General features: G+C 39.5%; 1 protein-coding gene across 2 annotated transcripts; it reads left to right on the top strand.

Moving 5' to 3' along the window:
* The first annotated feature begins 136 nt into the window (after positions 1-136).
* Positions 137-23,242, top strand: DNAJB4 (DnaJ heat shock protein family (Hsp40) member B4). 2 transcript variants are annotated; one of them, XM_039711792.1, is made up of 4 exons: positions 137-291; positions 15,123-15,408; positions 17,708-18,282; positions 19,259-23,242. In XM_039711792.1, exons 2-4 carry the CDS (start codon positions 15,198-15,200, stop codon positions 19,490-19,492), a joined length of 1,020 nt encoding a protein of 339 aa, XP_039567726.1. In that variant the 5' UTR covers positions 137-291; positions 15,123-15,197; the 3' UTR covers positions 19,493-23,242. The 2 variants fall into 2 exon arrangements, with proteins under 2 accessions (XP_039567726.1, XP_039567728.1); XM_039711794.1 differs by lacking the exon at positions 137-291 and having other exon boundaries at positions 15,038-15,408.
* Positions 23,243-26,756: the final 3,514 nt, after the last annotated feature.

The following is a 26,756-nucleotide window of genomic DNA, read 5'->3' as shown; positions in this document are numbered from 1 at the left end:
TTCTCCCGGCCCCGCCCAGCCGCCCCCGCGGGGCCGCCGGGGCCGCCCTGCAGGGGGTGGGGTGCGATCGCGATGTTTCCACGGGAGGCGCGAGCGCTCGGAGGGGCTGCTGATAGGGCCGGGAGAGTCACGTGGGGCGAGGGAGGGCACCGCTGTGCGGAGGGGCGAAGGCAGCGCGCAGTTCTCGCGTCATTTGGCCAGGAGCCGCGGGGGCGCGCGCGGAGCGGGGCTGCGCTGCGGGGGCTGCCGGGAGCGCGCTCGGGCCCGGGGCTGAGGCGGCGGCGACGCTCGGTGAGTGCGGGAGGCGGCGGCCGGCCGGAGCGCCGGGCTGTGTTCCCGTCGGAGCGCGGCGCTGCCCTGGGGCGAGGCTCCCGCGGTGCGCGGCCGCCGGGCGTTGTCACGGCCAATAATGCGAGCGCCGTTTCCGGGGGAGCCGCCTCGGCGCCCGGCGGGGCAGCCCGGGCAGGGGCGGCGGGCCGGTGCCGGAGCGGCGGAGCCGTTGGGCCCAGGGACGGGCCCGTCCCGCCGCCGCTCGCGGGCCTCTGCCCGCTGCCGTCCTGCGGGCGCGGCCGCTCGTTTCGAACGGATTTTTGGGTCGTTCCACACCCCGCGAAACGGGACCAGGTCTCTCCTTTGGCGGAGCTTCGCTTGCTTCGTCCTACGGTTGTTTATTTCTTAGCTGAGAATGTTCGTTGTTAATGTGCGGTCTTTATAGCTGGGGGATTTTTTTCTTGGCTGCGCAAGCACAAGCTTTAATGAAAAACTGCAGTCTGTAATGCTTTAATCTGGGTCCTGTTAAGGTCCTGTGACCTGGTGGGGATGAACTGTCCTGCTGAATGTGGATGAGGGTGTTGTGAAGGCTTCACATCGGGATGAGGTCCTAGAACATCGACTTAGGAATCCTAGCAATAGGGAGTGCATCATACTGGAGCGGAACTGCTGTACCACGGCGTTCTGTACCATTCTCAGGAGATGCTTTACAATTCTTAAAGAATATTTCTGTGCATTCAGCTGTTCCTTTTTCATGGGCTCCTGGTTTACATAAGTGTCATACCTTTTTTTTAAACATACCAGCTTTTAAACTGAAGCGTGGCAGGTCTCTTCCGGCTTTAATTGAATGCGGGTTTTTTGTTGTCATTGCTTTTACTTGAGAAACTTGGTCTGGTGTGGGGCTGTGTGCAGGGACTCTTGGATTCGCATAAGAAAATACCTCTCAGGGTTTTCCTTCCCTGTCCCTCAGTGCTGCCTTGTAGTTCCATGCTGCTTTAATGCGATTGTAGTTGGGATAAATTTAATAGACTATATGTCACAGTGTTGCTGAGCTCAGATTATCCTGCATTCTCTAGTGCAGATAACTTTACTAAAGGAAGCTAAAAAAATGCTGGATTTTTAAGTCCCATAACACTACAGAGGTTGTGCAGTTAAGAAGGGTTATAAGAGTAACATATTCCACAAAGTTAAAAATCCCTACATGCTTTTAGGCAGATGACAGAGCATTGCTACAGCCAGGTGAAACTTGCTGCTCTGATACTTTTGCTGAAAAAGCCTGTACATAAGAATTAGCTTCCACTTTCCTTTAATGTAGCTGTGTTAGCTGGAGGGGTTGGGCAAAAAAGTTAAATTGCGCTTGGAGGGTGGGAATTTAATTCTTATGCTTGGCTCTTTGCTGCTGTTGCTAAACACTCTTTGTTCATTCTCTTAGCTACTAATAGTTTGACTGCGTGTAGCAAGTACTTACTTGTATAATTTTAGTTGAGCAATAGTAGTTGACTGTGACACATTGAAACCACTCCTGGCCAGTGGCTATGTGTTTTATGGCTCTGCCCTTACTGGATGAAGAGGAGCATCAGTGTCCTTTGCGTTTTACAGTTACAAAATGTGCTGGTCTTTGTTTCTTTGCTAAGTTCTGTGAGACAAGCCATGTAATGCTGATAATTTTTAAGCAGTCATAATACCTTGGGCTGATAAAAACAGTCTTGTCTGGTACGGTATAAGTGTTCTAGTTGAATCCATAAACAGCTGATGATAGGAAAATGTTAATTTTTAGGGTTTTTTTACCAGCCTTTTACTACTCTTTGAGGTGATGCTTTATTTGAAAGCTGAGAGTGATATTTAGTATGTCTGTTACTCCTCGATCCTCGCAGTTCTTGAAGTCACTGTAGGCTTTACAGTGAGAACATGAGATTTAGCAAACTGAAGAGGAGATGGATCTCACAGTATTGTACACTATATAAATATTTTGCCTTTACTTTCACTGTTCCTAAGTTGATCTAATGCCATTTATTAACACTTGGGTCTGTCTGCATTTCCCATGGTGGCACTTACAACCTGTCTGCTAGAAAACCACATCTCTTAAGCACTCTTATCTTCATTTCACTATATAAGTGATATTTCTGTTAAGAAAATGATCCCTATGGGATTAATTCATTGTGTTTAATCTGTTAACAGAGTGGGGTGAGGCTCTAACCCCTTAATAGTGCTAACTGCAGTATTCATTTGGGTAAGTTGGCATGTGGTACACCAGGATGTCCTGCTTTCTTCCTTGCAGGAGTTTCCTGCACTTCCTCAGTGCCTTCTAGGAAGTTTAGTGTGCTTGATGTAAGTAGCTGTTCATGTTGGGCTGCTAGAGCAGGAGAGCATTTGTTGTGCAAAACAAGGTTCACTTCATACAGTAACTATTCTTACTAAAGAGGAATGAATAGTAGAGAAGTGAACATCGTACCTTTCAGAATCTTAATAAATAGTTGGCAGTATAAGTAATAGAAGAATATGGATTTTTAAAAACTCTCTTCACTGTTTCTTGTAGAGATTGGTGGAAGATGTCTCCCTTAGCTCAATTTAATAGATTATTACATCTCCCCTGGTTTTCAGGCTGTAATGGTTGTTTTTTGCAGTAATCATCAGACTATAATATTCTATTATATGTATTTGCTGAGAAACAGTGAGTGTAAATATCTGACAAGTCAGAAAATCTTTTATTTGTCTGGGTTATCACAGATTTAAGTAATGGTTGGTTCTGAGGAAAAAAGTAATCATATACATCAAAAGGTCCTCAGGGTATTCCTATATTACCTCAGGTATTGCAAAAGCAGCAGTGTAAACGTGTGGAACTGGAACAAATCCTCTGCATAACCAAAGCCACTTCAGTGCATGCATGCATGAGTTCTGCTGGGTTGATTGGGGCTTTTTTTTCTCTTCTACAATTCACTTTGCTGTGTGGTGACTAGACCAAAAGATAAGGCTGTCCTGAAAGGAGCGGTTCTCTGGTACAAGTAAGGAGACCTCTCACAAAGTCAGTAAGTAAAGAATTACATTTCTTACAAAGTTGCCTCAGCAACTCTTGTGCCGAGTGACACAGGAACAGGCGAGAGGCAGTATTGTAGAAAGAGTAAAAGAAGGCTTTATTCAAGAGAACCCTGCGGTTTATATAGAGTGATACCATGCATACTACTTAACAAAAACACCTTTCTCATCCATCATCCTTGAGAAGAACAGAAACACGAAGTAGAAAAACACCACCTGCAGATTGTTTATACTTAACAAGTTATCACATCCTTACACCAACTCCCTAAAAGTTCTCACAAGCCACTGTGAGAAACGCCTTTTCTCTGTCCCATGGAATCCACGTCTGGGTAGCATGTTTTGGTTAGCTTTGCCTCAGTGCAGTGGACAGAAGTGCTTATGTTCTCTGAGAGTAGGATAACCACTGTGAAACTGTACATGTGCCTGCCATGCTTTCTGCAAGTCATTGCTGCTCTGCTGAAATCTGCAATCGGTGTCTGATATTTCCTCACTTTGGGAGACGTACATCAATTGATTCAGATCCTGTCAGCTGCTACGCCTGCACTGGCAAAGTGTCCAGGATCTGCAACATTATCAGTATAAACTCTCTTAAATAACTGCTGAGACAAGATTGAGCATGTGCTGTCTATCCAAACAGCTCTTGATCTGTCATGAGTTTTTATGTTTAATACATGTGCACTGAAGAGATAATTACAGTTTTCAGATCCACAGTTTGGATAGTATTTGGATTTGGGGCAAAAAAAATGTCATATTTGGTGGTTTTGGCTTACATTTAGTCATGCTGCCTAAGTTTAGTCAACTTTCCTAGAAAAAGGTTTTAATGTATTAAAACTTCATAGAATCTTCAGAGCTCTTCCCTTGCACGTATTACTCTTGTGCATCTCATTTGATATGTATTTGATTAAAAGTTTTGATTACCTTAGAGGAGGCTATCAAATTGCATTTAGCCACCGTTGCATTGGGTATGTCGGATATAGGAGGATAAGTCAGAGAACACTCACTTCTTCCTTAGATACAGCTGCTGTGTGCAGACTGGATCGTTCTGTTGAAGGAATGTTGGGCAAAAGGCAGCTGGATAATATTAGTCAGCGTGATCATGTCATCAGTGCTCAGCACTGACTTGTTCCAGGGGATTGGGTGTTTCTGTGGTGATGTCGTGGGAAGGAAATCTTTGATAGCACAGAGAATTTGCTGTTAGCATCTGCAAAATTCTTCCCTGATGGGGGAGAAGAGTAAAAGGCCTTGCTTGAAATGAGCTGGGCAGTGGAGCTAGGCGTGGAAGTTACATATGAATGGGGATTAAGAAGGGCTGAGATGGGGACTGAGAGACTGTGAAAGGAGAACAAATGATTAATGCAGCAGTAGCTGTAGAGGATGGAAGTGCCTTAATATATCCCTCTGTCAGCAATGCACTGAAAAAAGTGAATTTAAGTCCTGTTAATTAGTGAGTAAGTACTTTATTTAAGGCATAATTAATATTCAGAATTCTCCTCTTGAAGTGGGAAAAGCTTGATTGCTCTAAAGGGATTGGTGTACTTCCCTATTACCCAGGACTGGTCTCTAGCAGTATTCTTTCTGATACTGTTTAATTAAGCTAACAATTGTAGTTCTTAATTTGTGAGTCAGAGCATCTTATTTTTAAACAAACTGTTCGTGTGTCATAGGGTTTTAAAAAACCCCAAACATAGAAAGGTAAATATTTTCTGAATCTGAATTCCAATCGTTTCTTAGTATAATAGATACTGAAATTTGGTATCACTCCAGAACACCTAGATATTTTTCTGCTGAGTTGTACCTTCCATGTTGTACCTTCTTTACCTCTTAGCTAGCTATGCACTATTTAACCTAGAGGAATAAAGTAATTTAAGATATTAATTGCAAAGTACATCTATTGAACTCCTGCTTTTTATCTTGAAACTTTCCTAGGCTGATGAAGAAGGGAGAAACCAGCTATGAAACATAACTTGGCTATGGGATGTGGTTGAAACATTGCAAGGATTAGTGAGCAACTATTTTGACTTCTTTTACAGCAGATTGTAGTAAATATAACTAGGGCTGCTTGTCTTTCTGTCTCCTGTAGGTGAAGTACATTCTTACTGACATCTGTTCTCCTTTCATGTTGAACAGCATTGTGCTGACACCTCCTCTTTAAATTCTCTCTTTGTGCCACAGTTCAGTGTGTGTGTTTCAGCCTTGCATGTAAAACTGGCTGCATGAATCAGAGCTGCTGGGTGGGATTTTGACGAGCACGCTCTGGAAAAAGCATCTCGTGTGAGCACCTCCTTTTGCTTATGTAAGACCAGTGGGATCACATGTCCACAGCAAAAATGTGGGCAGTTCCTTATTTGGTAGAGCATTAATAACCTTGGTCTTGCATGAGTGTAACAGCAATTAAAACAGTACAGTGTAGCTGAGTCGCTTCAGCTGGATTGATTGTGTTTGCAGTTCATCTCTTCATCAAGGCTGAGAAAATAGTTCATTTTCTACTGAAAACTAGTAACTTCTCACATTATTAAAGGGGAAAAAAACCTCAAGAAACCACAAGTAGAATTGGCATGGGGATTGTGCAAGCATCTTCGACCTATCCTTCACCCACCCTCTCTTGTGTGTGGCCTGTAAAGATCAGTTCTCATTGATAGCTTTTAAATTATGTCAGAAAAAATCTAATGCTTTTGCAAGAAGAAAAAACAACTTGCAGACTTCTGTCTATTCCTTAGTTATGGAACATGACTGAAGTAGTGATAAAATTCTACGTGAGTTTGTCAGCCTTCTGTGTAAACCTGTAGAGTAGATTCATCGTTAGGAATACATTTCTAGAATGTGTTCTGTTCCACTAATGAATGTTCCAAACTGGCAGTATGTTGGGGCAGTTTTTTTTTTTTAAATAGAACAAATCCAAATACCTAATGATGGGCTGAGAACCATTGGAAGGACAGACTTCGGGTTCAGATCAGGTCACATCTGAGTTGTGTCTGTGCCACAGTCACAAAGACTTTTTTTTTTTTTGTAGGAGTTAATCTGTGAGGAGCATCTTTATTCTACAGGTGCCCTGATTCTTTATTGCTGTATCTTTGCTAAGACTGCAGGTTATTACTTGTATTGTTTGGTGGAAAAAACCCCATTGGGTTACTTTGTTATGCAGGAAGGAATTGCTACTGTGCTTAAGGTAAACAGTAAATAGTTACAGGAGGTAGATACCCTCCTTTTTTTACAGATAAAAGGCTAAAAGAGATTATGTACTATACTACAGCCATCGAAGTAGCTATTAAATAAAACATACTGCCCATCCTAATGTTTCCTGGGGGGTCAGAATTGTAGTAACTGACCTTCTGTAGGGTGTTGAAATAAATGCCTTCTAAACGCTTTGTTCAACTCCAGTTTCTTGAAGGAAAGTCAGCAGGGCTTATTGTGGAAACTTGTGCTGAGTTTTCCATTGTCCTTTTCCTGTTAATCAGTACATAGCACTGGTATTAGGTCACAGAAGTTCTCCTGCACCAGGATTCATTGGTGGAAGATCTGGTGTGGAGCCAATCACAGTTCTCAGGGTCTGAGCTGCCTGCCCTTGTGTCCAGCCCAGAGCAAATGGTGCTTTGGTTTGTGCCAGCTGGCCCTGGGCTGTGGGGTGGGGAATGCTGGGCTGCAGAATGAGCTGCCCATTCTGTCCTTACATTTTTAGAAATATTTCTGTCCCTTTTGTGTTGCAGGAGTGGGGCTGAATCCATTAACCGTGAATGTCAAATTGAGCCTCGCTTTTACTGAAAACAGGAATACTGGAAACATCTTCACAAGTGTAACTAAATGCCTGTTTTTAAAAAGTGTATTTATTGTAAACACCACCTCTCTATTTTACTTAGGTGGAAAACAATACAGATATACTTATTACAGTATACTTATAGTATACTTATACATTATTTTCCAAGATTTGTATAATAAATACGTCTGCAGGACAAACAAGTAGAGGTCTCCACATTTTTTCGGCATTCTTTTAATTGTCTGACATTCCTGTTCTGGTTTCTTTGTTAAGAAACTTGCAGTGCATCTCTTATGTAGTATTTATTCGGTGTCCCACTGACATCATTATTGAGTCTCCAGTGTCCTTTGGCAGGAAATTCTATCACTTACGGAATTATTATAGAATATCTTCATTTTATTATTGAAACTAGCTCCTGATTACACTTTGCCTATGGCAATGGACATGGACCATAAACGATTCATTTCCTCCTTCCTTCATAATTTGTTGACCTTGAAGACCTTAGTGACTTCTGTGTTTTTTGGAGACAGAAGAATTCAATCCTCCTCCGTTGTTTCTCATGTGGAAATACTTGCATTTTTTTAATTATCTGCTATGGTTCTCTGAAAATTTTTTGTTTTAAATACACATGGTTTGGGGGAGCTGAAGCAGGCAGAATAGCTGAGTGTTGACAGTGTAGATGGACTATTGGTACTGTAGTGTTTACATGAGTAATGTTTTCTGGGATTTTTATGTCGTAATGTCTCCTAATACTTGTTGTTTTGGGTTTTTTCTGGCTACCAAGCAATCTTGTATTCTTTTTATCACTGATCAGAATTAATCAATACATTTTTAACCTTTTATAAACAAGGTATATTTTATTAAGTCGTGTAGTCTTCATGCTGAGAAAAGTGTGTGGGGCATGGAAGCCCTTGGCTATGTATAAAGTACATCCAGTAAATCCAGTAAATTAGTCTTTTGTGATGGTATTGATAACATTCAGTGTGTTAGCACTGAAAGACTTGGATTGTAGCAGTATGTTGCTTAAAACAGTTAACAGCAGGTTTTTAAGACTTTTTACAATCAGATTTTAAAAAGCTAGTCTTGGAGGGAAACAGCATACACAAAGCATTTAAGCTGTTCATCATATTAAATATCTTTACGTGTTATATAACCAACATGAGAAGGTTGGTGACATGTGAGTCAGAAACCTGACTAGTACAGTGTGATAAATATGTGATTAAGTCTAACTCTTCATTTGCATATGGGCTATTTCAGGACAATTCCTTGAGGCTAGGGTAAATTCCTGAGTCATAACCAGATAACCACCAGGTAGTTAGAACAAAAATCCGGGCTTTTTATATGTCAAACTGAAAGAAAGAAGTTTGGCTACGCTATTTTTCTGTTTTCTTTGCTCCAGACTTACAACTTCAGTAGTGAATTGTGCAGAACTTGTTAAAATCAAATGTTTTCTTGGAGGAAAGAGAACTTCAGCTTCGTTGTGAATGTGGGGCGGGTTTTGCTAATAACAGGAGATATTTCTCCATACCAAAACACTGCACTTTTCCATACAGATATTTACAAAAGTATGTGTGAGAACATTCTTAACTACTCGAGGTTCGTAGTAGTGTGTTAAACACGCGTAGTCAGTTAGTGAGAGAACCTGGTAAATGTTTTGCATGATTGGCATTTTTTCTGATCACCACTCAAACTGAGTAAGCATCCCTTCACAGAAATACGTGGGTAGGATTGAAATGGACACAGTCTAAGTAAGGAACTGAAAAGCACCTTTGGAATGTGTATTCTTAACTTGTAGATGGAAATTTTTGTTGCTTTGTGTGGCCACACTTCGTAGCTTTTGAGTTTCTAAGTGCAGTCCTGTGTTTTCATCATTCTGTACATCGTTGCTGAATCCCAAGAGCTCTGCTTGCTTTCACATAATAATTGTTCATTCCCTCTTAGTAGTGAAAAGTTAAAATGTGGATGTTTATTCCAACATGATTTTTGTTTTCCAGCTATAGTAGAGATTGTGACTTAGTAAACAGGAATCAGGTATGAGATGTAAGTTTGCTATGTTCTGATCAGTGTGTAATGGAAATAATAATTTCCTGAAAAGAAGAACCCAACCCATAACTTAGCACATAATAAACTACAGTAAGTTTTAAAAGTATGATGAATGTTCAGTTGTACGTTTTATTTCTAACTTTTGATCTATTGTTACAAAAAGTAATAAGAAAATTAAAACTAATTTTTAAAAAATTGCTAACATCTTGTCATGCAGTCTTTTCCAAATGAAATTGAAGACTATGTGAATCACATGCTTAAAAATACATTTTTGGGATTCAGAAATGATAATAGTGTATCTCTGGTTTGAGATTTTACCCTATAGCTAATTCATGTAATTTCTGGACTGTATATTTAGAGTCAGCTTTTCCACAAAAGACCTTGAAAATATATCCTTTGGCCTGTTGGCAGAATTTAATGTATGTTCCAGTATTATTATAGACACTGTTTTAAAAGACATATTGCCAGTGAAAAACAGAGAACATATTTGTTGATGGTAGGACTGGTGTAACTTAACTTACAATAAATTCATTATATTTATGTGGCATTTCACTTTGCTTTTATGAGTATTCATTTAGATGTAAAGTCAGCCCCAGAATCCTTATGTATATTTAACTTTTTACTTTTGTCACAGTAGCAGTTTCCACAGAGAACTCAAGTAAAAATTTGATCAATTTGGTTCTTACTGGGATATGAAGGGCATGATTAAATGAAGCTTTTCTTTTAGGGCCATCTATTAGAAAGACTGTGATGCTCTGCAGGTTTCACTTTGCCTTTTCTGTTAGATATATTTTTTAATACTAATTGTTGCTTCTGTTGTAAACTCCAAAATTTATTTCTGTGTATGATACCAGCTACTGAATAGTTCTGTGGTGAAACTCTATTTAATTATAGAGTTCATGAATGGGGCTTGCATGTATCAGGTCTTATTCACAGTATAAAGTGTATATAAAGTACAAACATAGCTCAGGCAGCAACTACATCCAGTTAAAGGTGGTGGGGAGAAGAGTTGTGGAATTTTTTTTCTAGGTAAAACAATGGATGATGTTACAGGAAACTTTTTTTATTGTATATGGGTGTGCTTTCTTCAAACCATTGTAGATGAATATAAATTTATTCCATTCATTAATGTGGGTTTGCAAATATTATGTACTTAATTGTGAAAGCTTCTCCTGGGGAGGGATTTGGCTCCTGTGCCTTGACATTTATATGCACATGTGTATTTATAGTTGTGATCTGTCTGGAATTTGCCTTTGTGGTTTTGTTTGCTCTTAAATTTGTTCTGTGATCTAGTCCTGTCTTTCTCAGTTTTGTTTCTGTGGTTTAATAAGTGAGAAGTACAGAATAAATGGTTTATTTTAGAGCAAATAATGAGTATTTTTATTCAACTTCAGGAATATTGATATTGTTCTGCCTAGAAGCTTTAACATACTGGTGTTAATTTATGATTAATCTATAATTTGAGTTCAGTATGTTATTACGAATGCTTCCATAATTTCTCTCACTTGTTTTGAAGGCTTTTTTAAAGAAAGCAGCTGATTCAAAGCTGATGTTGTCAGCACAACTGTTGGTATGACCCTGCTCCCACTTTGTGCCAAACCAGATGTGTAGCTTTTGGCCATATGTATGTGAGTTAAACTGTAGTTGTTCTGAGAGAGTAATGGAAAAGACATTTTAAAGCAACAATTCTCAAGTGAAATGCAGTAGTCAGACTCTGTCTCCAAAGTGGAGCTGTTGAAGGAACAATTTTTAGCTTCCTAGTATGTATTTCATACGTATTTTTAGATGAGAAAAGGAAGTCTAGTATTCAAAGTGAACATCTAGGTTTTGATCAAAGAACGTAGAAAATCTTCTAGGTAAGAGATTGCTTATGTTAGGCAAGTTTTTTATGTCTTCAAAATTTTATTCAGTTTTCCTGACAGTACATTTTTTTAATAGCCTATTGGCTTTTTTATAATCTGTTACATTTGAAAATGTACCATTTCTCCCCCCCCCCAGTCAACATTAAAAAGCTTGAACTGAAATTCCTTTTAATTTTTTTTCCCCTCAATTTATACTGTAAGAAAAACCAGTGATGTAAAAAAGCACTGGACAATTACAGGCTGTTGACTTTCTCAGTACAGAATAGGAGTACCGTGACATTACCCTGAAGGAGCTTCTAAGAACAGAAAGTTAAGTGTGAGACTGCCTGTTTTGGGGGAAAATTGTTTTACAGGGTTGAATATAACCAAGAGTTTCAGAGATACCACTTGATACTGGAATGATGATAACTTTTTTTCTGTGTATGCCTGAAATGGAATGTAGCTGTTGTATTTGAAGACTTTGTAAACAAAGAACTGATGATATAAAGAGTTAATTGAGTCATGATGTGCTATATCAGTTGGAGAATTCATGTGGTAGAGTGAGGAAGAAAGTTAAGTGATGGTGAGGGGGTTTTATTTATGTTTTTGAGGTGGCTTCCTGGCCAAGTACGTTACTGGATTTGTTTGTCTGAGAAGTTCCTTAGCTTTCTTACAGAAGCATGCTTAATTGAGTCTTGGGTTACGGCCTTACTGATTTTCTAACTGTGTAGTTTAGTGCTTCTGGAAGGCTTGAATGAGCTGCAGGACTCGCTGCTGCTGGCTTGTCACAGCTGAGAGCAGCGGTGGCTCTGTGGGGTGGCTGGGGCTGTGTGCTGTGACTGCTGCCGAGCACAGCCCATGGAATCCAGCCCGCCCTTCCTGCCCGCGGAAGGTGAGCTCGGCCCAGTGGGCCGCGCTTACAGGGGCAGGTGTGCAAACACCACTACCTGTGGGACTTGGACAAACCAGTGAAATAGGAGGTGACTGTAATGCAGGGATTCTGGGAAATGGGCATACTGATGGAAGACATCAGCGTAGAAATGCAGAAACTTGCCCCCATTTGAGACAAATTTAGGAGGAAACATCTTGAAAGGGTGTCTCTTCTGAAGAATTTTAGCAACTCATCAATCACAGGTTCGAAAGGATTTTCCTTGGAGAAAGTGAAAAAAAATTTGTTTATTTAACAGGCAGAGTGCTCCCAGAAGAACAAAATAATCCCGTAAAGGAGTTCCTATGTCACACAGTAGGTAATGACCGTATCTGATTTTTTAGGGGACAGCTATCAGGCGTTTAAACAAAAGATATCCAAGCGTATGGGAAGTGAAATCTTGTCATTGTCTAGAGGATTGCTTTTCTAGATATTTATAGTGCCAGAGAAGATAGGACTAGAGCAGTATAACTAAATATTTACTTTTGGGTTTTTTTAAGGGTGTTTTGTTTTCTGTTTGTCTGTGCTTATTTGAAGGGACTGCAGGGACAGAAGTCCTGCAGGAGTACCTTTCTTTTCTTTGGATAATAATTCTGGAAATGAATATGGCACAAAATAACAGAAAAAGCAGCAAAGAACTGCAAATACCAGCTTTTGGATTTAAAAATCTAGCAGCTCTAATATCACAAAATTGGAAGACAAAAGCTTACCACACTTAGCAGATGGATTTCACTGTCTGAAGAAGTGCTGGCATGATTGGGTGTACTCAAATTATTATTAGCATAATTATTAGATGTCCATCTTATGCACACTAGTCTTTTAATTGTAATATTGAAAGCTTTTACTGCTTTTGAGAGAGTATCTCTGTCTACTAGAAACTGTTTAAAGAGCTCAGTAGGCATGGGAGAGGAGCTGTGGCCTATGTGTATTTTCAAAAGATCTCTGATTGTGTGATGAAAGGAAGGTCTCAACATGGACAAGAAGGGACATGCTTTCTGGAATTGACTCATTAAAAATACAAGATCCCACAGTATAAATTGATTCTGATATTAAGATCTCATATAAGGCAGGAAGGAGAGGTAATGTAGTCATTGCTGTACATCCCACTCAGAATCTTAAGTATTTAATTTTTGGGGAATAACTTACATCATTATGGTATAACTCAGCACTTAGGCCAGAATAGCATGTTCCCCTCTGTAGGGAGAGAAAGGATGCCTGAGCACTTAGTCGCTGTTCTGTTGGGCAAAAAGTCCCAGTGTAACTTTGTTGTTATCAAAATTTGTTTTGTAAGTTTTAATGATTAAGATGAAGAAACTTCTTATTTAAGGAGAAATCCTGATTATTGTGGCTTTTAATGAAACCATTGAAATGAATTACTGTGTTGTTACACAATGGGGGGGATGTGTGTGTGGAGAATCTGTCACTATGCCTTGAGTATTTCTGTGATACTTAAAAGGAGACATAGTGCTTAATACAATATTCCTAGTGGAGAAAATGTTCAATTTAGGATGTGGGTTTCAAAGAATTTGTCCGAAATAGTAATTTTAAATTAACTAAAAGAGCACTTTCTTTTAAAAGTTAGAAAGAAAAGGGTGATTTCGTAAAAGACTAGCTTTATTCCAGGTAGGGCTCAGCAACAGCTGCTTCCTTCACATGTAAAGGTAAATGAGTCTATAACCCTGTGACTCCCGCTGTGCCAGAAATGCAAGTGAGTCCTGAGAGATCTGGTGGCAAGGGGACCCAGTTCCTTCTTTCAGTACCCTTTGGCCTCTTTTGCGTTTGTAATCATAACTACGTATATGCTGAAAGTTTTGCTTTCTGAAATACTCTTGTGGAATTTTGGCTTTCTTCTCTCTACCTTTTCCACACATATTCTGAGGAGAATGTAAAAAAACCCAGATAAATAATTAGGAAAATCCTGTATACACTGGAAGGAATCTAGTAAATTCTATTGCAGACATTGGAAAAGAAAAGGTAATGGTGTGAGGATTAGGGGCATGACGCAAGATAAGAAAGTGAAAGTGAAGTCCCAAATGTTTTTCTAGTACTTTCTGGTTAAGGAAAGAAAGTTTTCTGTCCCTTCCTTATCAGTCTCTTGTAAGTTTGAGCAGGTTCTAGAAAACGGCTTCAAATATAATGCTCCCTGAGTCAGAGGATTAGTGGGTTTTATTGTCAGAAGGAAGGCAGCTGAGCTTAATTACCTCCTTCATAATTCAGCCTAGAATTGTCTTCATACAGACAACGTCTAGATATGACCAAAAGTATTGTATTTTTGTTCCGGCGAGGAATAATTTTTCAGTTGTGTTAATTTGTCATGTAGTTCATTGCCCTACTGATAAACATAGCTAATTTCTTGATCTATAGCTCTTAACAGAGGTACAAAAGAAATCTTGCAAGCTAAAACTTAATAGCATTTTCTCTATGGAGCATGAGAAATACTTCAGTAGTAGAATTGGTTTAATATATTTTAAAACAAATGTGTAAGAAACAAGTATTTTTCTGTTATTAGCATCTCATCAGATGAAAGCTATTTGGTATATTGCCATACTTGTATAATAATCTTGGTATTTCCTATTCCATAGAAGAAGGCTGAGACAGGATTTACATTTTGATCTGCTTTAATTTAGTGGCTTGAGTTGTGGTAAACAAAGTGATATTTTTTTGCTCAGATTCATTCTGCTGTTTAATAGTACATGGCTATGGTCAGCTGTGTTGAGGGTGGCTTAATTTTATCTTCAAAGGAAGGCAGTTTTGCTTTCTGAAGCTTTGTCGTTGATACGAGTGTAAAAATTCTTCCTAGCCTTTGCTGGAAAGGGTACAGCTCCATGTTGATATATTTGGAAAAGAGTTATGTACAGCTGTCTCTATAGAAACAGTGAAGTAGAACGCTATAATTACTCCAGATGGGCTTCAGCGTGGCTCGGGGCAGCCGAGCGCTCAGAGCCGGGGCTCTGCCCCGCGGTGGCTCCGCGCGGGCGCTGCCGGGGCCGGCGCTGCGCTGTGGCGCTGCGGGCGCGGCACAGCGGAGCCGCGGGAAGTGACGTGCCCGCTGCTGCTGCGTTCTAGAAAGAGCGCAGGCACGGCCGGGGGTGGGACCGTCTGCCGTGCCCGCTCTGGAATCCTTTATAAATGAGCCACGGGGAAGGAATGAAATACGGACAGGCTGTCTGCTCTTTCTTTCATGTATCGTAGAGTTTGTTGTTTTGTAGCAGCTCTGTTTCGTTTCAAAGTTTGATTTTTATTTTTCCTTCTCTAGCATCGCCACCTTGCTAAGACACTGGACGCTGCTTTCTTTACAGCAAGGAAAATCTGAATTCCTCCAACACTCAGGATGGGGAAAGATTACTATTCTATCCTGGGAATTGAAAAAGGGGCTTCTGACGAGGATATCAAAAAGGCTTACAGAAAACAAGCCCTGAAATGGCATCCAGATAAGAACAAATCTCCCCATGCAGAAGAAAAATTCAAAGAGGTTGCAGAAGCTTACGAAGTGCTGAGTGATCCCAAAAAGAGAGATATTTATGATCAGTTTGGGGAGGAAGGTATGTATGTCTCTGTTATACTTTGGTGTGTCTCTTTGATTGTGTTGAATGAAGCAAAGTAAACATATGAAGACATGGTAGTGTTCCTCCTTAGACAACGTATTTACAATGTATGTGTTTGGTTCGTGAGATTTTAAGTAAAAAATGCATTGCTGGGCTTTAATGCTGGTGAAGTTTTAATTTCTTAATTTAATGGGGTTTTGTACAAACCCCAAACACCTGACAGGCAAAAAGTTACTGAACAGAAAAAGTTTCTATCGCCTGTGAATAGCTTTCTGTGATCTCTTACTGCTGCCTTCCTTTGCCAGAGCAGTTTCTGAGATGCAGTTCAAAAGGCATGTATTCTTTTCTGTAATTTTTGCTTAAGGGCAATCTGCTTGATCTAGGCAAAACAGTCCTGAGCAGAAGCCCAGGTGTCCAGCCTGTAGTTGTCCTTGGCTTTGTGCCTGGAGAGGAAAGAATTTGGCTGATGTCATGAAATACCAGAACAATTTTTTAGCTTTAATTGTAAACAGTGATAACATGCCAAGAGAGTGAGACCTCAGAAATGTCACATTTATCCAAAAATGGTGATCTGGAGAGGATGATTTTTTTTTTTTAATTTTTGACCGACATGACTTTCAGTCTTATGATTGAGCAACAGAGGAAGTCATTAACATCCCTTCCCTTAAATGTAAATGGTATCAGGAATTCCATTTAAAATAACTACTTCCGTTGTGACAAGTAGGCCTGCTCGTTGCTATTTGCTTGGGGCCATGTTTTTTACAATTACAAAGAGGGACACTTAAATAGCAGTATTTAGTATTTTGGGCAAAGATACAAAGTATGATCTTTTAAAATGTTGAATGTGGGAATGCCTCCTGATGCCTCAGTTACTCTCTGAGCTCTCAGAAGAGTGTTTTAATGGAAATGCACAAGGTTGGGGTTTGTAAGAAGGGGGAAACCTCAGTGTTTTTGCGGCCAGGAACTGGGTGTACCTTCAATAACTTCTGGCCAGCTATTCCAGGAGGTGTCCTGCTATCACAGACTGAATCCCCTGATCGGCATATTTGGCATTAACAGTGTGTCAGAAGGATGTGCTATAGTTTGAGTACTTTTGCTCTGGTATTGAAATGGGGAAAGCACTCTGGTGTCTTAGATGGTTAGTGTCAGTACCCAGCATTAAGGTTATGCATGAGAACACTGAGCTAAAAAAAACCCCTACAAACCCCTCTTTCAAATTTATAGAATGCTTCCCTCATAATGTAAGCCTTCATTTTTCTATGGTAACAGAAGTATGACAGCAGCTGTAGTTTTGAGTTGGTCTAAGACTGAAAAAAAAGTTTAAAAACCAAGCATTTAAGTTGAAGACTTTAACTCTTTTCTTTAAGACAAATGTATCTTAAGAGGACTTTCAGTCTTCCAATGGTTTGAGAAAGTACCCTGAAATGGTTAGTGCAGAAGAACACTATTACAAGGAAGTAATTGATCACTTATTGAAACAAAATGATGTTACCTTGGTTTGAATTGGGAGCACAGGAAGTGCAAGAGAATTTTCAGTGAGAATTCTTGGCAGTGTGAAATGAGATTTAGATCTCTCCATGTGAAAGATGGAACAAAGCTATTGATAACCTTCTGATTTTTTGCATGGAGACAGTGATTGGATCTTAGTAAGTTCCATGATGCTTTTATTTGTGGCTGCATTGAAGAGAGTTCCCAGGATTTGTACCTGTTTTGTACCATAGGAACACAAGCTGTGATAATTTTGGTATCCTAAATTGAATATTGAGGAAGCATGTATATGTTTGACTGTTGGCGTGTTACCTTTTACTCAGAACAAATTGCAGGAAAATGGGTAAAACTGATTAACACCGAGTTACAGCTGAGCTATAGAGGCTGTGGAATATGTCGCATGTGGTAGTGAATAATTTTCCTCAGAAATGACCTTGTAGAAGGATGCAATTCCCAAGACACTTTGCAGAGCAAGGAAAGATCAAATCAAGCAAATCTGTCTTCTGCTCTTAAGATGCTAATTGATTAAAATAACTGGTTTCAATCGCATGAAATAAAATTGGCAGTGTCAGAATACCTGTTCTTCTGAAGTCATTCTAGAGCTTCAGAAACCTTGTTGCTGTTCAAGCTATTAAATTGCTAGTTGGTACCTCATATTGTCATGGTGAATCCTCCTTGAAAAGCAGACCTTTCACTGTACTGTAAATATCTTTATGACTCATCAGTCCTGATATCATTACACTGTACAGCAGGAAAGCTTATACTAATACCCAATTTGTTTTTAACTTGCCTTATTTTTCTTATTTAGGCCTTAAAGGGGGAGCTGGAGGATCTGATGGCCAGGGTGGTACCTTCCGGTACTCCTTCCATGGAGACCCACATGCTACATTTGCAGCTTTCTTTGGTGGCACAAATCCTTTTGAGATCTTCTTTGGGAGGAGGATGCCTGGTGGCAGAGACACTGAAGACATGGAGGTGGATGGTGATCCATTTGGATCCTTCACTAGTTTTAGTATGAATGGGTTTCCAAGGGAAAGGAATACAGTTGGCAGCCAGTTACGTCGTAAACAAGATCCCCCTGTAATCCATGAACTTAAAGTGTCTCTGGAAGAGATCTATCATGGCTGCACAAAAAGAATGAGGATTTCACGTAAAAGGCTTAACCCAGATGGTAGAAGTGTCCGAACAGAGGACAAAATCCTTACTATTGAGATAAAAAGAGGATGGAAAGAAGGCACCAAGATCACTTTTCCAAAGGAGGGCGATGAAACACCGAACACGATTCCAGCTGATATTGTTTTTATCATTAAAGATAAACCTCACTCTCATTTCAAGAGAGATGGATCAAATATTGTTTATCCTGTAAAGATCAGCTTAAGGGAGGTAAGTTCCTCTTGTGGTAGAACTCCAAATGTTTAATGCTATTACAATATGATACAGTGGCTAAAGCTGTATGGTAGCTCTGTGTGTGTAATGTATTTTTTTCTTCTTACTTAGTATTAGGTGGGAAATAAACTCTTGATTTCATTATGAACCTTGTGTAAATTAAGCTACCTTAAGGGATTCTACAGTAAGTGTGAAGTGAGGTGAAGCACCTAAAGTAGTGAGGGAGGGAAAAAAGACAATATTTAATGTTAATGTGGGTAATACAGTTCCTTCACAGATAAAAACCTATTTAGACTCATTGCATTGTTATGTAAATTGGACATTATCAGTGTATACTAAGTGCTGAATCAAGTGAAGTTGCAGGAATCAAAATCTTATTCTCAGAGATCCTAGTAATGAAAATAAACTATTGGATAAAGCAGAAGGTCTGTAACATTCTAGTTTTGGTGCAAAAATCTTGTTTGGATTTCTTTAGGCACCACAAATATTCACATAAGATAGCTGTGAAATTTTATATGCCTCTGCTTATAGACACTTAAATGTCCTGAAATGCGATATAATAGAGGTTGATTGGAAAAAATTCCTGTGCAATGTAAACAAACAAAAACTGAAATAAGTTTCTAAATTTTCAGTGGAAATTTAGAAGACTGACATCTGTAGAGAAGTATGAGTGAGGAGTTCATTCAGCTCAGCTCTCTAACTATTTGATAAAGTCTTTGAATGACATAGAAGCTCAGTTACCCTCCAGTAGCCATTGTGTAATATTGTGTAATATTCATAAATTCAGCAACATTCAATGACAACTTAAAGTTTTCTCTTTTTAAGAGAGGAGCATTAAATTAAAATTTTGACATCTGAGAAGTGCATAGGAGAAATGCTATTTAGAATTCTAGTTGCTTTTAAATAATGCAGATTCATATACAGGTACAAAAAAGTTCTGACCAATTTCTTTTTCTCGTATTGCAATCTTTAGGCTTTGTGTGGCAGCTCTTTCAATGTGCCAACGATAGAAGGAAGAACCATACCCATGACAGTCAACGAAGTGGTAAAGCCTGGGATGAGAAGAAGAATTATAGGATATGGTTTGCCATTTCCCAAAAATCCTGACCAACGGGGAGACTTAATTATAGAGTTTGAAGTAATTTTCCCAGATAACATTTCTCCAGCATCAAAAGAAGTACTTAGGCGAAATCTTCCAGTTTCATAAAATGGAAGACTGTGTATGTCAACAGATTAAAATAGGACACTGGAAATGCAGAAGACTGGCGAGTCTGCTTTAAAAGTGCAATCTGTAACACCTAGTGGAATCTTTGTTTTTTTTGTTTTGTGGGATGGGTGGGGGGAAATACTGTAATGCTGCATGAGAAGAAAAGGGTTTAAGTAGAAGTCATACAGGTGAATTCTGCAGTAAAAATTACAGGGAAAACCACTCATTTTGTTTTACATCTTCCTAATCAGCAATGTTTAGTCATTATTTTGCTTAATATAATTACAGTAATTTTTTTACCAAGTCAGTGCATATTTCTGATACAGTACTTGAGCCTCCAAGTACGATATTTCTTATATCCTCACTGTGTCTACAACATTACACATTTATACAGAAATTTGAGATCGTAGTAGATATACACAAAGTAAAAAATATTTTAAAGAGCACAAGAGAGATCATTTCAGTATGTTGCCTTCCACTGCACAAAGCATAGGCCAGAAACATCAGCTTAGATTCCTGACCAGCCTCCCCCTGTGCAATGAAAGGCTTCTCTTTATTGCCGCCAGAAGTTTGGGACTGCATTGTGAGTGTGGCAAAGGGCACGTGGCCTGAGGAGCCAGAGTAGCCATTTGCTGTGGGATAGTTCCTCATCCTGCAGGCAGAACAGCAAAGATGAGCCTGCTGTCAGATGGGGCAGGGAAGCTGATGGTGTGGAGAAGGCTGAGGTTCTCTGTGCTGCCTTTGCATCAGTCACTGCCAGTAAAACAAGCATGCAGGAATTCCAGGCCCCTGAGACTAGTGGGGAAATCTGGAACCTTGGTGGTCAAGGATTGGGTTAGGGTGCACTTTACCTGGAATTCTGTGAATCTGACAGATTGTACCCAAGTGTTGAGGGAACTGGCTAATGCCATTGCAGGGCCACTCTTGTTTATCTTGGAATGGCTAGGGAGATTAAGAGATGTTCCAGTAGACTAGAAAAGAGAAAATACCACTCTTCAAGAAAATCAAGAAGGATGATTTGGGTGTCTACAGGCTAATCAGCCTCACCTAAGCCCTTGGTAATGTGATGGAAAAGAATCCTCCTGGAAAGCATTTCTAAAAGGTGGTTGAGGTAGTCAACATAGATGTACAACAGGGAAGTCTTGCTTGACCAGTCCTACTGCCATCTGCAGCGAGCTTTGGGGATGTTGGGAGAACAGTCTGTGATGTTTACCTTTTACATCAGTAGGCAGACCTGTGAAGTACAGGTTAGATAAGTGGAAGGTGAGATGGATTAAAAGCTGGCTGAATGAGGGGGCACAGGGGGTTTAATCAGTGGCACAAAGTCCAGTTGGAGGCAACTAAATAGTGATGTACCTTCTGGCTGAGTACTGGGGCCAATAGTAGTCAGCATCAGTAATGACCTGAATCGTGGGATGGAGTTGACAATCCATATAAACTGGGAGGAGTAGCTAGTGCCACCAGCTGATGGTACTGCCTTTCAGAGGGGCCCCAACAGGGTGAAGAACTTGACACAGGATTCTCACAAAGTTCAGTAAGGAGGAATGCTCCACTGGGGAGTAACTGACCAGCAAACTGACCGTGAACTGACTGAGCTGACAATGCAGCCTTGTGGCAAAGAGGCCAAAGCTTTGCTAGCAGGTGAGGGGAGGTGATCCTTCCTTGTTACTCCTCACTGATGAGGATCCATCTGGAGTGCTGGACTCCCTGGTATTTGAAGGATAAACACTTAGTGGAGCAGCTCTAGCACACGAGCATGTATGAGAGGCTGAGAGTGCTGCAACTTGCAGTCGTGGGGAAGAAAAGACTTGGGGGTGATCTTGGCAGCTGGCAGGAGGGAATGAAGATGGAGGAGCCAGCCTCTTAGTAGCTTTCAGTGACAGGACTAAATGGACACAGTTAGGAGTTCCATCTGAACACAAGGAAACAGCTTTTTACTGAGAGGGTGATCAAACACTGGAACAGGTTTCCTAGAGGGTTTAAGGAGTTGCTATCCCCGGATACTCAGCCTGACTGTACATGTGCAGGGCAGCCTGCTCCAGCTGACCATGTGTGAGCAGGGGTATTGGACCACATGATGCCACGAGATTTCTTGTAAGCAAAAGCATTCATTGAACTTGGGCTTGGCATTGTTTGCTATGGGCCATGTTCTGTAAATGAGGCTTAGCTGGTGCTCATGTGACAATTCCCTATGGAGCAGGTCTGTGCCGGGTTGGAAAGATGCACAAAGAACCCTGTAAAAGCATTTGGCTAGGGCAGGTATTTAAAGATCATGCTGATCTCAAGTATTTATTATTTTCAAAGGCCAAACTTAACGCCCATGAAGAAAAAAAAAAAGAGCTAGCTAGCTGTGTTGCTAAAGCAAAGTTTGTTTAAGAGTCAGTGTGGGATAGGGGTTGCCCAGAAACTTTCATATGCTTGAATTGAGTTTTAAAATTCGAATAGGAGTCAGTTGTCTTTAGAGTTCAAAGGTGCATAGAGCGATGGAGAGCCCTCTGTAATAGTCTAGTTTTATAGTACAGAAATAGGGCTGGTTCCCTTGGTTGCAGCATGGATTGGTGGAAGAAATGCCTTGTGGGCATGCTTTATTACTTGAGTTTAAAAACCATAATACAGTGCTTTAACAACACTTTCAAAGGGTTTGGGGTTTGGGATTTTTTTTGTTGTTGTTTTTCATAACAAAATATTTCAAGATTTGCTGTCAGCCTTTTGCCTGTGGAAATTTAGAGGTTACCTGCTCTGTTAGGTAGCCTAAGAAATAGCAGTGTTGTATATGTGACTGCAGAAAAGTAAATCATATGGAAGTTGGTATTTAATTTACAATAATTTTTACATGACTGTAAGAGGAATCCCATTTCTTTTACTTAAAAGAGTAGAATTTCTGTGGGGTATTGTTCAAGTCAGTTTTTCAACTGCAGATCTCTTCATGCAGTATCAGTTAGTTGTAGTCCTAAATCTACAGGAAGTAAACAATTGCTGGAGCAGTATTACAAAGAAAAAAAATTGCTGCTTAGTGCTTCTGCATATTGTTAATACTATATATTGTTTGTTGAAAAAAATTTTCCATTTCAGTATGTTCCGTATTGCATTTCTTATGTGGTTTTTAAGTAAAAAGTGTAAAGTTGGTTTTTAACTTTCTCTTCTATTTTGTTATGATGGCAAATGCTACAAGCTACACGACTTTAAAGCATATCAACCTAAAATACCTATTTGTCCATTTAAAAGCTAATGGAATCAAGCATTTTGTAATCCAGGATCTTGTAACCATATCCAACTTGTAAAAAACAAATGTTACAGCAACTAAGACTATTTTTTGTAACCATCTTCAGGTAAGAGGAGTAGTGTTAAATTGAGAAATTGCAGTATCTTGTGTATTTAGAGGTGTATATATATATATATATATGTGTATAGCAAACTAAACTTTTCCAACTGTTTTCAAGCTCAAAATACAAAACTTATAGAACTGGTATGAAATAAATGCTTGTATTTCTTTTCTTATGGATAGATTAAAAAGTATATGTTTCAGAAACCAGCATGTAGAATTACTTCAAAATATGAGAGGAAGCATTAATATCTATCTAATCCAGGATTCACAAAAATATTTTTCTAATCAAAATGTGCTTAAAAGCTATGTTTTAAAACCCACTTGATTATTTAATAAAGCTACTTGGGAGAAGGAAGCAAATACTCAGTCAACTACTATATTTGTAACTACTGAAATACATGAAAATAAAATGGTCATTCATGAAATTGGGATGGGTTTTTGGTCTCTTGAAGGTTGCTTAGGTGCCATAGAAAGTAGAAGTCATTTAGTTGCTTTGGGAATTCATCCAGCAGGTCTGAAAACCTCTGCTTCTAAAGATTCTTTTTTAATCTCACCAACATCAAGCCTTAGGACAACCTCAAGCTGTTGCAAGAATAGGTCAAGCTACATTACAACCCTTTTCCCTTCCTGCCATCCAGTGGCACTCTGCTCTGCTTGCTCCACAGCTTCTGATGCCATGAAGGGGGTTAGCATTCCAGTCTTTCACTCAGCCATTTCTGTAGTAGCTGTGCTGAAAGCTTCCTGAAGCCTGTTTGTGGTGTTTTGAACAAATATACCCCATTCTTTTCTAGTATGTGCATGTTCTATGCTAGTCTGACTCACCAGAAGCAGACTTTTTTTGCGGTCAAATAGGTTTTCCTTAAACAGTGAAATTCGAAATTTGCTAGGGTGAAGTTCTGTGCACTTGAATTCATGTGCTGGACCTAAAAAATATGGGCCAGAACATGATACTGTAAATATATTTAAGAGATAGTTTTACCTTTCCAGTCAGTAAATGCTAGTCCTCTTTTGCAGCTAACAAGAGTAGTTCTTACTATATTGCTTACTGAACACATCCTATAGAACCAGGGAATGTGTCATACAGCCACTTACTGTTCAAAACCCAAACAAATCTCTTAACGAGGTGCAGAATCTCAACTCTTCATGTGTCAGATTGCTCAGCAATAGACTGTTGGATGGCATGATTTGTTTCCTTCAGGCTTCTCCAGTTAATTGCTCTGTTATTTAAACAGTGAAAACAGAGATCTGCTGTTGATCCCCTTGGGTGTGGAAGGTATAAGTACTCTGTGCCTGTTGCCCTGGAATTACTGGCTTACCCAAGGGAGGAGCTGTACAAACAACAATCTTGTTAGTCATGCCTGATTTCTTTATCAAGGACAAACTGCCATGTTCACAGCCCTGCTGCCCTGCATTCAAAAACCCCTAACACCACCCAGCCAGCACCTGAAATAACCATATATCCTTGCCCTGAGTGAGGGTAGATACCCCCTGTGTAGTGAAACACTCACTGATAGTGGCATTTCATAGCCAGCAAGGTGACTTTGTTCCACATATGTTCTCCACAAACTTTATGGTTGTTGCATCCCAAGTGTATGATGTCTGAGAAAGTGAAGAGTGGGGTAGCCTGTAGTATGCAATATATATCTGGGATGAAAGGATTAAATAAATTTTTCTTTTTTTCAAGCACATGCTTTAGTTTTCTTTCTAAAATCAAGGCTAATAGAAGTTTTATTTCAGTTGTTAACTCTCTTCTAAAAGTTAAATTTGAAGTAGTTTTTGGGTCCTTAGTATCCGAGTTGCTGGAAGCTTATTTGGATTGGTTGATATAGTTTTACTGTGCATTAATTAGTGTTGGCAGATGCTTCCTTAGAGGGTGCACATTCGAGAGAATCTGAAAATAGGACTTGTAGTTGGAGAAGGTGTCTTCTGTCCATTGCAGCCTTCTTTTCATTGAAGTTCTCAGCAGACTGACTTACAGCTCTACAAACCACTCAATCAGCATTGTGTTACGCTGATCAAATCTAAATCATTGAAACTGCTAATCCATGATCTAAGCAATACTAATAAATAGTATTTGTAGATTAGGAAAAAAAAGTCCATGGTAATGTACCTTATCTGTAACAGAGATGAAACTGAGTGTTGAACACATCTTACCTTTCCTCCCAAAGCAATTACAGCTCTACAAACCACTCAGTCAGCATTGTGTTATGCTGATCAAATCTACATCATTGAAACTGCTAATCCATGATCTAAGCAATACTAATAAATAGTATTTGTAGATTAGGAAAAAAAAGTCCATGGTAATGTACCTTTTCTGTAACAGAGATGAAACTGAGTGTTGAACACATCTTTACCCTTCTTCCCAAAGCAAGGGACTGCTATGGCAGTTTCATGTATACGGTTTTCTAGGTTTGGGTTTTGAAAATAGGCATGTGTGCAGTGTCATCTTGCTCTGATTTAAATGTCACAAAAAAGGTTTCATTTCACTTGTACATCATGTACCTAATGATGGCATATACATGCTCCATGCTGTCTTCAGTTTATTTGATCAGCTCCATTTGCCTCATAATATTTTTTCCATAGTTAAAAGCTAATGCCATTGCTCCAAACTGTAGGTGGGATCAGCATAGTTTTTGCACCAGCTTCAGCTGTTTTTCTCCATCCACCTCCATATGAAGCACGGAAACACTTCCATTGAAGAAAGTTTTGCAACAGATACCTAAATTAGGACTGTTAATGTCCATGAATTATTTTTTAAATAAATCTGCACAACCTCTGCATATGTGGAAACTTGACTGTGTCCATTTAGTAAATCTCATTAACAAAATTATTAACAAACAGTATTTACTGGGTTGTAAGATTCGATTATCTTTTCACAAGAAAAGGAATGAGTTGAGACAAGACATAAATACTTGTCACCAATTCCTTCATAGTACATTTTAGTAAATGGGAAAAGGCTTCTTTTAAAAGAAGTTACTTATTTAAAATTGAAGACCAGCAAAACCCTCTAAATACCAAGATGAACATGAATAGTTTGGTACTGTTAGTTAATATCTCATTTCGTCACACTGCAATGTCATCCAGTGAATGCCACACGCTGTCTGAATTTCATTCCAGTAATGGGGAAAAGTACACACAGTTCTGCAACTTCAGAGAAGCCTTTAATTTAAGTTCTGTGGTTTCAAACTGAACTGGACAATCAACTATTAAAGTATGGGGGCAAGTTTATTTTGCAGTTTTGGTTGGGTTTTTTACTGGTGGAAATTCCTACAAAATTAGTAACAATATTGAATCCAATTGTCTCCTACTAGAACTGGATAAAAGCCATTTTTGAGTATTCATTTAAATCTACTACACGCTATCTTGGAAAAGCTGAAGTCAAATTGGCTTCAAACCTTTTTAATCTCACAGCATAAGCAGTTTAAAATCTGTACGTAATTTCATGTAGTCAGAGGTGCTGTGATTAGATCTGCTAAGAACTTTTGACTCAGGGCTGCCTCACAGTAATTCATTGTTTCTGCCTGCCTGGTCTGACTCCATGTGCCAGAATCCTCTTTCTTTGCAATGGTTTGTCTTTTTTATTGTGCAAGTCAGAAGATGTGGTAAGGCAGTGCTTGAATGTTTAGAAGTGCTGAATGTTGCCTCATGAATTTTGCACTCTTCACATCTTGGGTGGATTCAGTGCACTACTGAAAATGGAGCAGTTCCACTGAGGTGAGTGTGGTTACTTTGGAGCACAGATGTCTCCTGCAATGTGAACTTCTGACTACAATGTGTAGCTCTGTTTCACAGCAGAGGAAACATTTTGAATTCATTAAATGATACAAATACTTGAAAAGTATATTTTCTGTGTTAAATCTCAGTATTTTACAGCTGTTGTCCGGTACAATAGGAAGTCTCTTAAACTTAGGTTATGTTACTGTTGCTTTATGAACCCTT

This window comes from Passer montanus, unplaced genomic scaffold (genome assembly GCF_014805655.1).
Source record: "Passer montanus isolate IOZ18808 unplaced genomic scaffold, ASM1480565v1 scaffold25, whole genome shotgun sequence".
In the NCBI taxonomy this organism is placed as follows: Eukaryota; Metazoa; Chordata; class Aves; order Passeriformes; family Passeridae; genus Passer; species Passer montanus.
The sequence above is the reverse complement of the archived record's forward strand: the minus strand, read 5'-3'. Positions and strand labels throughout refer to the sequence as shown.

Bases quoted from the DNA above. Each gene is read 5' to 3' on its own strand.
- DNAJB4 (XM_039711792.1), top strand. From the start codon at position 15,198: ATGGGGAAAGATTACTATTCTATCCTGGGAATTGAAAAAGGGGCTTCT. The intron at 15,409-17,707 runs GTATGTATGTCT...TTTCTTATTTAG, and splicing joins TGATCAGTTTGGGGAGGAAG to GCCTTAAAGGGGGAGCTGGA. The intron at 18,283-19,258 runs GTAAGTTCCTCT...TGCAATCTTTAG, and splicing joins TAAAGATCAGCTTAAGGGAG to GCTTTGTGTGGCAGCTCTTT.